A 14,402-nucleotide genomic window follows, 5' to 3' on the forward strand; every position below is an offset into this window, starting at 1 on the left:
CACAAACAGGAATCAAATTCCTGCCAAAAAAAAAAAGGAAACTCAACGGAAGCTCTCAGCATTTGTTCCACTCCATGCGGATACCTTTTTAAAATGAACTGTGAGAACTCTACAAGAGTGTCAGAGCCACATTCCTGCTATAGATCAAATCTGTGTCAACAGTAATCATAGCATAGAAATAAGCTAAATTATTACTGCATTGTAAAATCATCCAATCCAAAAAAATCCAGCATAGTGCTCCGGCATAAAGTAGTACTTCCTCTTGCAACGGCACAAAAAAACCCAAAATGTATACGTTAAAGAGGACGGAGAAGGCGTGAAGGTGATAACCCCCTGTTCCTGGAGCAGCCAAGCATCCTTTATATTCTTGGAGTTAAGGAGCATCCAGCGAGCACACGTACACACAACACCCACCCACCCTCACCGTGATGTCCAGCCCCTCCCCCGTTAGCATCCTCCATAGAGCGATTGGCTGATGCGCGTGGGAGAGGTTGCTGGTGATTGGGCGGGTGGTAGAGCGGAACCTTGGTTTTCTATGCATCAGTGGTCTCCAGGAAAAGACCAGGGTCTGAGAGGCAGAGGACAAAGATGATGAAGATGATGTGGGAAATAGCAGTGCTATGAGGGTTTCGCGGGTGGGGGTGGGACAGCTATAGACAATAAACAATGCGGCGCCACTCATCTTTATTTCATCAAAATGCTGTCAGAGAATATCGCTCTTCTAATTGAAATCAGATCGTGCAAAGGGAACAGATTCTGATGTGTAGAAGGAATCTGATGTTGACAGCAGCAGACAAACTCCCTGCCTTGACTTCAGGGGAAAATGCTGTTAATAACAGATGGAGTATATCAACAGATGGTGGTGTATTTATATATCTAATGTATTTGCTTGTGGATGGCACAGGGAAAAGCTAAGGTAAACCATCACTGATGAATCCGATCAATGAATTTTTGCTAATCCGTGGCAGGTTGTGATATCTGCTTATAAGTCGTGCATCAGGTCTTGTTCTAAATCATGTGTCTCGAAGGTTTCTGTCTCCCATTTTCTCTGTCACACATTACATAAGAATTTGGGTGATGAGCAAAATATCACAGGCACTGATCATAAAAGAGGAACCACACAGAATTGTACATGGCGCACCTTTCGATTCAGTAATTATTAGCTGCAAATATGCAGTAAGGGAAATTTAAAGTGGAGACGATGATTTCGATAATGGAAAAAAAAAAAAGACTCCTTTTGAATAAGATCTTTATTCGCCAACCCATCTCGGATTTGAATGTCTTATTATTTGCAGCCGCAGGAAATATGACATGGCCAAACAGATATCGATATGTTGAAATCCTGTGACAGGAGGATGCAAGCTGTGCTCTTTTAAAACCCGACCCAGCCAGCGCTCTTCCACAGCACGATCCAATTGAAGCCGTCCCCGCAGACATGTGCACGAACAAGGCGTCAAAAAAGGCCTGCACGGAAGTCAGCATGCACGCATTCACGTCCACTTTGGAACTAAATGCAATCGGAGAGGCTCACAAAGGCACGACACCGACACATTCAGCGCTGAGTCCTGCTGACACCACGGGGAGTCGAACTGGCTTTCCGCTCTTTCATTCTCATGAATGTGTGTCAACGCGTGTGTCTCCCGGCAGCTTTTCACAGGTACTTAAGAAAAAAGAATGCACTTGCCACGTAGAACTTAGTCTATTTAACAACTTTGAACAATCATAAAATACTTTCAGATTATTTACATATTTCATTGGAAACTTTGCAGTTTCTTAGCTCTATCAAAGTATATTTAAAATGCAGTCGTAAGCTTTGCCTGCAGTGTTCATCTTTAACCGTCCTTAAACTCGCCTCCTTTTATAATATCTGATGTCACAGGAAACTATCCAAACTCTCTCTCTTTTTAAACGGTTGTGGTACAAGCTACACTGACGGCAAGCACTTTGAAACTGGGATTACACCTTCATTTATGAACAATAAAAGGATGCCCTCTGATTGTGGGCATTTCTGCAAGCCGAGTTCAAATGAAGTCAAACACTTGGCCATGACATTAGGACATGAAACTGTGACCTCCACAGCTTTGTGTCCTTTTCAGCTTGTTTGTTTTCTCTGCCATTTAGGGATGTTGAGAACTTTAGTTGCGCAATGTCTGACACTGAGCAAAGTGGGGAAAAAATAAATAAACTATGAGAGAGAGAAACAAGTATAAACGAAGGTGGACATCTGAGAGGGAGTAAACAAAGTTCATTCAAACACACACTCAACCGCACCTACAAACACACACCACAGAGTTTAGCCTTCTCCATCCTGGCCGCTGCAGGGGAGGATGGAAAAAAAAATCCAATGAACCTCAGAGAAAACCACTTCCTCCACTGCTTGGAAGCGTGTGAGCGAGTGTGTGTTTGCATGACTGAGGGAGCATGCCTGGCTGCTCGTCTACCCGCGGTGCACATGGTTAGCATTCAAAGCCCAGTTCAATAGGAACCACACAGTGTGCTCAGTATGGGCAGGGATGAGAGACTGAGCTCACCACTGAATTAAACTGAACAGAAACATATGGAGGGGAGGGGAAGAGGAAGAGGAAGGGGAAGGAAAGGAAAGGAAAGGAAAGGAAAGGAAAGGAGATCTTCAATCTCTTCTTTCATTTTCAAACATTTATCTTCTTTTTCAGCCAGCAAGGCAAATTGTTCTCATCTAATTCACCATGCTATGCGTTTTACATCTTATTAGTGCAGCAAGAGATCAGAATCATCCTGACTAAAGAGCCAGTTGGCTAGATTATCTTGGACTGCGAGCTTGAGCATATCTGGGGAACAATCCAACTATTTACTCTGAGCAAGCTTAGCCTGTAAGTCCATATGCAGGCCAAGAGTGTTTTGGGGACACTTGTTATTTTATAAAACACATGCACATTGTATGTGCGCTTTGTTTTTTTTGTTTTTTTGCTCAAACAGTTAATGTTATGCAGACTTGGGCAACTGAAAAATCATACTATATAAGCAGGGTTTGTGAACAAATCACTGCACAAATACGATAACAATTCAATCCAAACTGTAAAAGGTGTCAGTGTAAGACAGTAAGCGGACCTCAAGAGTGTTTGTCTACAGACCTCAGAGATATGACCAGAACAGATGGATGCTGGCGGATTAGACAAAAGAGGCAGATCGGTATTGATAGAACAGCTGAAGTTGGCATGAGTCTGAATTCACGGATATCACTCAGCACTGAAGTTAGACTTAAAGGCTACCGATAAACCCGACTGCAAATTTGCGATGACTGATGATGATGATTAAACCCCCTCTTTAAAACAGCCATCTCTAAATGTATGAAAGAGGTTGGACATCAAGTCTTTGTTGCTGCAGAAATAGCTTTGTGTAACGCCTCAACTTTGCATGTCATCCATTACTGCCTCGTACAGATTTGTTTATGCCGACAGAATTGATTCTTAAAGGGTAATCACGGGTTTGAACCACCGCTTGGATTCTCAGAATGCTTTACAATATGTGAATGCTTAAAATAACACTTTGCCTTTCTTTGTCCCCTTCCATCCATTGCCAGAGATTACTGCATCCCTTGGCATGCATTACTGCTAACCTAATTAACGAGGTAGACAAATCTGTCCCCCATATATACACAGACCTCTGACAATCAAGCAACACAGGGAGCTCTGGGCAAGCAATTCTAAAAAAAAGGCCAAGGCCTCTCCAATCAAGTCGGCCAAACAAGCAAACTTTAGATTAAACAACAGGAAATACCCAGCTGAGGTTACGGCAAGTCCTTTGAAAGGAAGAAAAAAAAATCTAAAAGTAGCACATCCCGTGAAGATCAAAATTCACAACATTTCTCGTGCCCCGAGCAGACAAAAAGGAAAGGGAAACTCTTTTGAAAAAAGGGGCAAAGAATACAGTTTTGGTCCTGGGTTTCTGGTCCTGCCCACTTCATGCTCATCACCTCTAAAGTGCATGCAAGATACCTGTATAGCCCCATCCCATAACTAGTCTCTTCGTCTTTTTTAGGCTGCAGGTGGTGGTCTGAAGACTCAAAGCTGAAATCCCCAGCAATAGTTTTGGTGGCCACATTGGCTGGTGAAAAACAAACATTCTCTGGACGTGCTAATAAGGTTAAACTTGTGAGTTTTAGTGGTGGGTGGGCTTTAAGAGGTACACTTTCACACTCTAAGCCAAAAGTGCCCTTACTTCATTCAAGCTTACAAGCTCATGGAATGCCTCATTTATACCAAGATGACACCTACAATTCCAAGTCAACACAAGGCTTGAGATAATTCGATAAACTGACGCTGACAGGAAGTTAACTGTGTTGGCAGTAATTGAAAAGGAACAATAAACAATCAGCAATAAATGGCCAGCACAACCTGATTACCTCAGATACGCTGTGAGCAGCCTCATTTCCACAGAAAACACACAAAGACACCAACGCAGCTCGAATTTGTGTGAGCCAGCCTCAGGGATGAAGTTCAAGGGTTTTCCAGCCAAAGGCCTGTGTGAGGGATTTGGCTGGCATGTCCCAATCATTTCACATTATCACCCGTTCACATTCTGGCAACTGGGAATAATAGGCCAAGCTGTCAATACAAAACAGCCTTCTTTTCATCCCTGGATGACCCAGAAAACATCAGGTCAAAACCGAGTGTAACACATCACACTCAGAGCTAAATGGAACACCATGCAAGGATGATGACTCTGCTTTTGCTGTAGTCCAATACTGTAAATCCCACATGGCATGCCATCTTGACACAAATGTTTTCATGTTAACTCTCAGCATGGCAACTTAAATGCATTTCTGTCAGTGTATGTCAGCTGAATGGATTAGAGTGAGCCTTTTAATTTAAATCGGACTCTCTGTGGAATAGCTCCACACTTGCAATACAGTTTAGCCCAAAAGATTCAACTGAAAAAAAAAAAATAAATAAATAAATAGAGACTCAGGCCCTCATTTATGTGGGATAATCTTTGTACATAGCCTTAACTCCCCTGTTTTTTTTTTTCCCCTCACAAACAAGTGACACAGGAGAGAGTGACTCGGTATATTTTTAGTATATATATATCCTGGTGGTATTAGGGGATGAAAACCCACAAGGTCATGGTTGCTAGCTGATGCCACAGAAGAGCTTGAGTCCGATGGGATTCGACGCAGAAGTGCTTTGACGGAGCACAGCATTTTCCCTAAAGTGGGCATAGTACACAGTAAACAACTTCCCCATCTGACTTACATGAATACATTTAATATATAAAAGCTACAGTATTGCATCCAAGTAGAGAGAAATGTGCAAAACAAAGCAGAAAAGCAAGACTCGGCCTCAGCGTTCTGTACTCTGAGGCCTTTCTGAAAATAAGAATCCATAAATCCCATTCACGCCTGTAATTCTAGCTGATGTGGGACAAGTGAAAATAAAACTCGTAGTTAGAGAGAAACAGTTTGTGTTTTCATGGTTCATAAATGGGTCATGCGTACATGTCCTCACCAGTAAAGAATTTCCTGCTTATTTTCCCATGGCTATCACAAACACTCAGACCTACCTGAGGTTTGACCCGGGCCATCCAGTTTGGATTCGCATTTTGGAAGAGAGCAATCTAAAAGAGACAGAGAGATCCGTGATGAGAAAAAAAAAAATACAGATCGAAATGGCCGCAAGGTGACCAACTGGAGCGGTAGCACAATCTTCACAATATTTTAGTGTCAAAATGAAAGGTTAAGGCATTACAAGTGTACGAGTACAAATCCGAGAGTCAGTAAGCCATTGTGGAGCAGCCCTTTGATCTGGATATCTTGATAGTCCCTCCCTGAGATTAAACACCATCAGACATGTTGCATGCAGATGCCCTAGCTCCCATACTGTGCACGTGTGCCCACAAATGCACAAGTAAGTGTATGAGCTTCAGCACAGGCTGTCATAATATCTACCTACTGTGGATCAAGACACCAAATCCTGTTTTGCTCTTTATCCCTCTTTTTTTATGCCTTATGCTGTTAAAGTGTCACAAAACCCACACACACACACACACAGACTTATTTGTAACTCTCAGCACGGTGCTGGTGAGCAAGTGAATCTTTTTACTATGATGCCTAAGGACCCATTGTTGTGTTTGGTATGCTTGCAGCAGCATTATAGTGGAGACAAATACAGTCAGTCTGAAGTGCAGGGCTGGAATCAGTCACAGGTTTAAGACCACAATTGATTCATTATGAACACATTTCACACATCAACTTTATTTTGGCATAATTCTTGCACCAAAATGACAATATACTTTGGAAAATTAAAAAAAATTGGAATAAATACTTTGAGCGTTTCATCCAAAGTCTTACTTGGTCTGACGTGTGCCGTGTATGTAGTGGAAGAAACTCTTTCTGGGTCACTCAGCAGTAGGACATCCTCGTGGCACAAGATAACAGAGAGGAGGGGAATGAGGGACGGGGGCAGCTTAGTTCACCACTCTGACTTCTCCTGGCTGACTTTCTGAAAGAACAGCCTGGCATATGCTGTCGCCTGGTGAGGATTACAGTAAGCACCTGCTCACACACTGTATGCTTCGTTTTTAAACAGTTCAGGAAGGATGAAGGGTTTGGTCCCGGGAAAGAGTGCGAAAAGAATTCTCGAAGCCTTATCAGTGAAGTGACAAAGGGCAAAGGAATTCAAATGGAATGAAAAAATAAAAGGAAACCAAATCCCCCTAAAGGCTAATGAGGGAACCTTCACTTATGGCTGTGATCATAATCAAACTGTTGGGAATTCTGAGAGGAGATATTTGCCATTAAGCTTCCTCCAATTTGTCCTTACTTTAGAGGATTACTAAAGCATCAGAACAGACTCAAAAAGGGAATAATAAAGATAATCGGGAATAGATCATTAATCAAGGAACTGGTGAGGAAAAATAAGGACACATTTTTCCAGAATACCAATACCAATCATTTGCAATACCTTTACCTTTCATTATTTAGAAAGTGCCATCAAATTCACTTGATTTTTCATTACAGTCAGCGTTTTATTGACAGCCAGTTTCAGCCGAGTGAATATGCAGAGAGCTGCAACAACAGAACTGGTGGTGTATCTTCAACAACAGCCCCAATTTACCCAGAGTAAGTACTTCAGCAAGCCCCCATTGTTGGATATGGTATTGAGTTTGATCTTTGGCCTATTTCATCCAAAGCCAAAGAGGCCACGGCTAAGGAGTACTGTTCACGCGACCCAGATCAGAGGCTGCCTGTGTCTTCAAAGCAAGTGGGAGTGCAGTGCCAGTGCGTTTGTGAGAAAGACAGACTCCACAGTTCTCGTTGGACAGACTGGGCACAGCTGTTGACAGAAGACAAGCAGTCTCATGCAGCACACAAGCTCACACATGTATGCAAACACAGACCGCAACTTACGCTTTGATTTCACCAAAGCTAAGTCCGTGTTCTGCTTTATTCTGTTGTGTTTTTTATTTTTATTTTTATTTGCCCTCATGCTGACTGAAGTAGGACCTCGGCTCGTCTGCTTAAAAAGAAAAACACGAGATTACGGCGCAAGAGTGCTGTTCTGTGAAGTTGCAAGCATCCAGCTGAACATACTGTATGTGCTACTGTGTGACTGGAAATGAATTATTTAGTGTGTTTGCAACACTATCAGCCTCATACAATATTCATTCACAAATTAAACCGGAATTTCTTTAATCATATGAAACTATGGAACCGCAGGAAAATAAACCCGCTTATCTTTTCAATCTACGCCAGAAAAAGAACTAGTTTCACTCATGAATTGCTTTTTATGGGTTAGTAAAATGGCACCCCGCCATTTTACTTGGTGGCAAATCCCCTTTCACACAAGAGGAAGTTCTTAAGACTAATTCAAGAGGAATATGCCCTCATGAGTTCTGAGTTCTTTTATTTTTAAATAATAATCAAAGAGCTAGAATTGGAAAAAGTAGAGACACAAAGCATTGCAGTAGACTGGTGTCAGATACAGTACCACATCCAGATGTAGGCCTATCCCTGGTTTAAGATGAAGGGAAAGGAAGAGGAGATAGGGGAGGAACATCCCTTGTAGAGTCGTAAATAGAGAATAGAAAGATTCAGTAGGGAGGCGTGGCATTTTGTGAATGAACATTTGTTTATAAAATGGTCTAAAGCAGTACCGTCATCAGTTTTTGCTGCTCCTTGCTTCAGTTGCCAAATCAATCAAACATCTTCGGGCCCCAAAAGCCATTTTATTCTGTTTTTCCAAAATACCTGGAAAAAGCTCTGCCTGTTATATTGTTGCGGCAAATCCTTAGTTACCAAATTTCGTCCTCCTCCTAAGCGACACCTGTCTGCCTGTTACAGCTGCTGCCTGCATGTCATCATTTATCATTTCCCATACCCGTGTCATCCAATTAAGGGGACTCGCCAACAGGAGGCCACATATTAAACAACAAGATCACACTGAGATTCATGAAAACCCTGAGGAGAAGCAAGGTGTGAGGTCATGATGGAAAAATGTGTGGGAGAGACGTGGAGGGGGCAACAAAAGGGGTGAAAAGGGACAGTGTTGGTGGGGTGTCTGCTGTTGACTGATAGAGGTTGCTCTCTTATCGGATGAGGGATTTGCAGGAGACGCACAGACCAGCCCACAGCCTATTTTTATGACCTGGAATCTTCCAAGGCCTCCATCTCTCATTCATCAATCCATCCCCCATCTCTTCCTGGCTTTCCAAGCCTCAGGCGACTTGGGTGGGATGTCGTGATTTATACCTCTGTGCCGGTTCCTGTATCATGTGTATGTTTGTGTGGTAATGAAGTTGCCCCACAGGCTACACTTAGCATCCTACAAAGCCATTGCCAACTTATTGGAATTCTTATGATCGACTTGAGGCCACCCACCACTATGTATGTATATGCAGGAAGATTCCTCGTGCGGTTTTATGTTTATCGCTTAATGGTCACAACAAAAACGATTCCTCTTAGCGTAAGAACAATTCAGAAGGTCACAAAGAGATTTCCCAAAAGAAGATAAAAGAATACCCCGGACCAAGGCTGTGTGGGTGTGTCTCGATCCAAATGCCATTTTACAACAATCAATAACTTGGCAAGATGCTGGGTGGTTACATGTCCATAAAGTGTATTACGACTCCTCCAAAAAAGGTCAAGAGTCTTTGATGAGATCGATCAGCATGGTCTGGTTGTAAAGCGGGTAATTGCCTCGCCTTGCTCTCTTCCCGAATGTCTTTGCCAAAAACCTCTCCAATGAACACTAAGAGGTAAACGGACCACAACAAGTTTTAAGAGGTTCTTTTTAAATAAACACATGTGAGGAGAAAAAATGCCTCTTTTCATTTGACATACAGTTGTATTTCTGTCACATTTTAATTCTTTAAGAGCCCCATGGGTCTTTGAAAATAAAAACTGTTTCTGCTGTGAGCGAATTTCAGTCACACAGCCCCTCTCAGACGATCTGTTAACAAAGCCAACTGGCATTGTAGATGTTTGTACAGAAGAGTGGTTTGCTTATACTGACATTGGGAAACCTTACCAAGCCTGAAACTGAACAGGATGCAGATGTGGACAACAATACAGGTTCAGGTTGAACTGGATTTAGCCATTTTGCAAAAATCTTAATGGAATGTAAAGGAGTGCATATCAGTTGTCATTAAGTGAGACGCGGTGTACTCCCAGGACGGATCGTTGGTCAGGGTAAACAATGGGTGTTTTTACGCTGTGGGCAAAAACTGAAGCATTGGTTAAAAAAAAAAAAAAACACAAGTACAATGAGAACATGTAATTATTGCCAAGAAATATCCAGGAACCAGGAACTGTCTTGTAGTGAGGTAAAATTTGAAGCAATAGCGTTACACACTGTTCTGTTGTGCTGCCCACACAAATAGATGAGTCCATCATTTACTGAAATAAAGAAAAAAAACGACAAACAAAAAACACTTCATTTCCACAGGCAGCTATTGATCACAATAAGGCTGTGTAGAATCTATGGTATTTTGTGTAATCTATTTATTTTCTTTTTAGCGTGCATTCCTGGTGGGACTCGTCACCCTGGCAGCCAGGAAAAATTAAAAATTGACTTTTATGACAGATGTCAGTACGCTAAAAGGATCTATTTGAATCCAAACCATTACGTTTTTCTAACCCTTACCGAGGAGTTTTGTTTTGCTTAAACCTCACCAAACATGATGACATGACAGTCTATGACAGTACAGCTGAGACAGGAGTAAAGTTTTCCTTTCGTACCGTCCCCGTGTCCTCTTATCTGTGAACTTTCGTGACATGACATCCACAAGACTGGACACAAGCAAACAGAAAAGAAATTAGTCCAAAGAAAAAGGAAAAAAAGACAGATGTAGAAACTAACTTAATTTGTGCTGTGGACCAATGCAACAAACACGCTGGGTTGAAATACGCCACAGCTACGGAGATGTGTAAAAAGCCGAAGTGACATTCCACCAATACAAACAATATCACTGCTAAATCGTGTTACTCTGTGTGACATGGACATACACTAACACTAACTACAGATATTATAGAAGCACCACGGTGATGGTGATGGCAAACCATGATTTATACTGAAAACATGTGCCAACAAATGCCAAAATACTGAATAACAGAATTCAGAGGGTTTTGCTCAGAGTTCATATCGACTCAAAGTAGTGCTCTCTTGCTGCTTGAGTTGAGTAAGTAAGAGTCGAGGGAGCTCATGCAGTGCAGCAGCACAGGCAATGCCAGTATAAGCTTATGGTCTTTAACTCTGACCAACTGCCAATTAGGCTGCCCCTGGATCCAACGGTAAGGATTCAGCCTCATGAAGAGCACAGTAGCCTACATTTTGCAGGGTGTACTCCACCCAAGCCTCTGATCTATAATTTGATGAGTGATGGCTTGTTTGTCCCTCTAAGTATGTCACGTCTTCTCTTTCTGGATCTCACTCTTGCTCCTTTCTACCCTACATTTTCAGTTACTTCGTTGACTCCACTTTCAGTGCCTTTACCCTCTGCGTCTCCTTTCAGGACACATTTGCCTCTGTGCTTTCTGCTATCGCTTCTTTTTAGCAGCTATGCTTTCCATACATGTGCTTTAGGAAGCCTACTCCACACACTGTCGCTAATCATCATCTCTAAGATTATGTAAGATTTATGCTTGAGTATGCAAGATGACATAAGGTCATTCATCAATTATGAGAGCTCCACAACGCAATGAGAAATCACTGCTCTGGTGATCTGGCTCCCATTACAGCCTGCGTTGGCACAGGTCACTGGGTTCGCTGTGGGCACAGAGGGAAATGGCTCACAGCAATGTAAATACTGGCACTGCCATTATCGATGCTTACATCTTCATTCTCGTCTCAGTGCAAGAGCCCCTGAATGCATAATGAGTCACAACTAGCATGGTTGGTATTTATCAAATTGTCAGGGGTTAAGGGTTTTTTAGTTAGCCTTTTTCATAGATATAATTCTTCGTACAATAACAAAACACCTGCCTGACAAATATTCTGCTGGAACAAAAGAAAATCTATTATTTAAAAAGCTTCAGACAAGACAAGTGGGACACTCACACATGCAGGGTGAAGCTAAAAGAATATCTGCATTGGTAATGGAAAGATGCTAAGTTCACACAGTGAACAGCAGCTCTTTACAGCACCCTAAGGCCCAGTGCAACGTGGGTGATGTGAGTGATGGCCCCTGTTTTATGACCAGTGCAGTTATGACTTGGAATAGGAGTCTCATCGAAGTTGCTCTGACAGTTATTTGATCTTATTCCGGCATACATCTGGCTGCTTTATGACAATTGAGTTTCACAGCGCAGTTCTGTAGAGTAATATGATTACATGGCCAGTAACTTCATTAAATGTCACTCAAAGAGACTATATATATGAGATACATACATTTTAAGATACACTAGTGTGCAAATGTCATTTTTGGTTTTGCAAGGAAGGTTTCCCTGTTGAGCCCCAATCTATTTGACCGGGGGTTAATCTAGAGATGCAATGCTCTGGATCATGATGAAATTTTACGCCATCTAATGTAAATAGATTACGGAATATTTTTAGTGATGCAGGTGACAAATCCCGAGCCACATAAACACAAATCACTTTGTCCGTTGTTCAGCCTATAAGCTTTGCAGACGTTGAAAGTGGACGGTAAAGGACTGTGCTGAGCATGAGGTAAATACACGGGACAGAAATCGGCATAATTTGATATGAATGCTAAGACATGCCAGTAAAGATTTGCACTGTCGTAGCCCTCGGTGCTCAACTTGCTTGTTGCACTTGATTTTACCTCAGACATTTAGAGTTATTCTTCAAGACAGTGTGTTAGCAAGAGATTTCACCTTTAAAAATACTTTTTTTCCCCCATCAGCTGTAAAAAGGTGAAAGAAAGTGCCAACATTCCTCAAAAACTCCTGAAATACAACAACATAGTGGAGATCCCTGTGACAAACCTTTTGCTTAGAAGAAACTTCCCTTGATAACAAATGACCCGATATCTAAATTCACATGGCACCTATGTTGGTAATGGGGGTTATGAGTATGTTTGATTATTGGAATCAATTTCAAGACTGGACTTTAGGCCGTGGCATGAGCAACCTGGGAGAGTGACTCAGAGGCTTTGCTTTGATCCACGGCAACATTGTGGGACTCAGAGATGGAGCACCATCTGCTCTCTGAAAATAGTCAAGCGGAGAAGAACATCGAGCATTTTCAAGGGCCAATGATACTGTCACTCAGTCAGGTAAAGCAGATTAATCCATACAAACAACCGCTTTGTTGTTGCAGCCGGAAAAGCTTACATTTGCTTATGCAGCCAGTGAATAAGTTAAGTCTTTTACTAAGCCAGCATCTCAGCCAGTGATCAGGTTGCTCAGACAGACAGTCAGTTACTCTAGTTCTTGTTTGCTGGAAGAAACTGAGACATTTTAGCCCTGACAGACTAAATAGGGCACCAAAGCACATACAGAGCCCCAGAAATAAAAGTGCTTGGGATAAACTAGAGTGAGCAGCTGTATGCCAAGATTTAAACATGCAACAAGCTGGCATCTATTACAGAGAGCACTCTGGAGAGAGACGCATAACTAGAAAGTATGGACTGACAGATCATGTTTGGGCAGATTGAACATGTGTGTATACATGGAGGGTAATATAAAGTGCAGGGACACAAAAATATGGTATGAAATAAAAGCTAATAGAACCGATTAACAGAGAGGCAAATGACACAATGTCAGCCGAGAGTTGCTGTCGTTCGTCAGTGAAGTCGTAGAAATACAGAATACGAAGACTGAACCAAAGAACATGAACCGAGGATTACAAGCAGGGAAATCCTACTAATTGCCACTAAAAAAAGTGTTTTCGATATCAGACTGATGAACTGAAGAAGGACCATTGTGTGTGCCAAGTTTGAACAAAGTGGCTGAGACCTTTCAGAGCTACCTGTTTTTAATCCCAGCTACACAAACACGCACATTCAACTTTTAAAACGTTACATTTTGTGCTAGCCTCTCAGCAGCTTCTTTTTCCACACTTTCTCTTTCGAAAAGTTTCCTGAGGCCATAACCTATTTCTGTCTGCATCATGAATACTGTATGAAGTGCATTTGCTGCTATATAAACATCCAAGCAGTCTAAGTTGAGTGCGAGCCAACTTTCCAGCCTGATACAACCCAGCTATAGGAAAATACATTGGCAGGCATCCAACCAACCGTAAGAAAGCATTTGAATACAATCCATTTTGACAACATTCCTAACTGTCTGACTGGCATAGGGAAATCTCAGGGAGAAAGTATGTGCTTTGTAGACTGGATAAAAAGTCTGGAAGTGTGCACATCAAAGCATTCGATGCAAAGCTAGTGCAAGGATTCATTATCGCCCATAGTGGACACGCAGAAATGGTGCGTTTGCGTTCCTGCATGGGCTCACTTTGTGGGGATGGGGAACAGCAGACCCCAAGGCACCAGGTGTCACAGAGTGAAGCAGCTGAGAGAGACAGCTGCTTCATCTGATGTCCGAGGTCCTGACACTGCAAAGCACTGGACGTTAAACGTACCATCTAAATAGCATGTCCTGAGACTTTGTAGTGGCTTTAAAGAAATGCCTGTTATACGGGTCTAAAAAGGCCAAAATAAGCCAAGTATTAACAGGGAAACAGCTTTTCTAGTGTCACAGCTTAAAGAATGGAGGCTGTGTACTGCATGGCACCTTCAGTGTCTGCCAATACCTGATATAAATGAACATTACACTAATAATCATCAAGTTATTTTCAATTACACATTGAATCAAAGGCAGGCAATAAATCACGTCAGTCAATAGCTCTTCAACAAAGCACAGGCCAACTAAAGTCTTGGGCTGATGCAGAGCTCTTGTCGGATACCAGTGCAGCCAACTAGGACCCATAAAACGTGATTATGTTTCGGAGTGATAAAGTAGGCAGGCC

General features: G+C 42.1%; 1 protein-coding gene across 5 annotated transcripts in view; it reads right to left on the bottom strand.

The window, feature by feature from the left end:
* The window catches only part of triob (trio Rho guanine nucleotide exchange factor b), a 99,580-nt gene that overhangs the window by 84,335 nt on the left and 843 nt on the right, over positions 1-14,402 (bottom strand). For 4 of the 5 annotated variants that reach the window (XM_075465086.1, XM_075465085.1, XM_075465093.1 and 1 more), the window contains exon 2: positions 5,539-5,592. The exons of the other annotated variant lie outside the window; for it this stretch is intronic. In XM_075465086.1, the coding sequence (XP_075321201.1) occupies positions 5,539-5,592 (54 nt within the window). The remainder of the gene's footprint in view (positions 1-5,538; positions 5,593-14,402) is intronic. 5 annotated transcript variants of the gene reach the window in all.

The sequence above is a fragment of the Odontesthes bonariensis genome, chromosome 5 (genome assembly GCF_027942865.1).
Source record: "Odontesthes bonariensis isolate fOdoBon6 chromosome 5, fOdoBon6.hap1, whole genome shotgun sequence".
Taxonomy (NCBI): Eukaryota; Metazoa; Chordata; class Actinopteri; order Atheriniformes; family Atherinopsidae; genus Odontesthes; species Odontesthes bonariensis.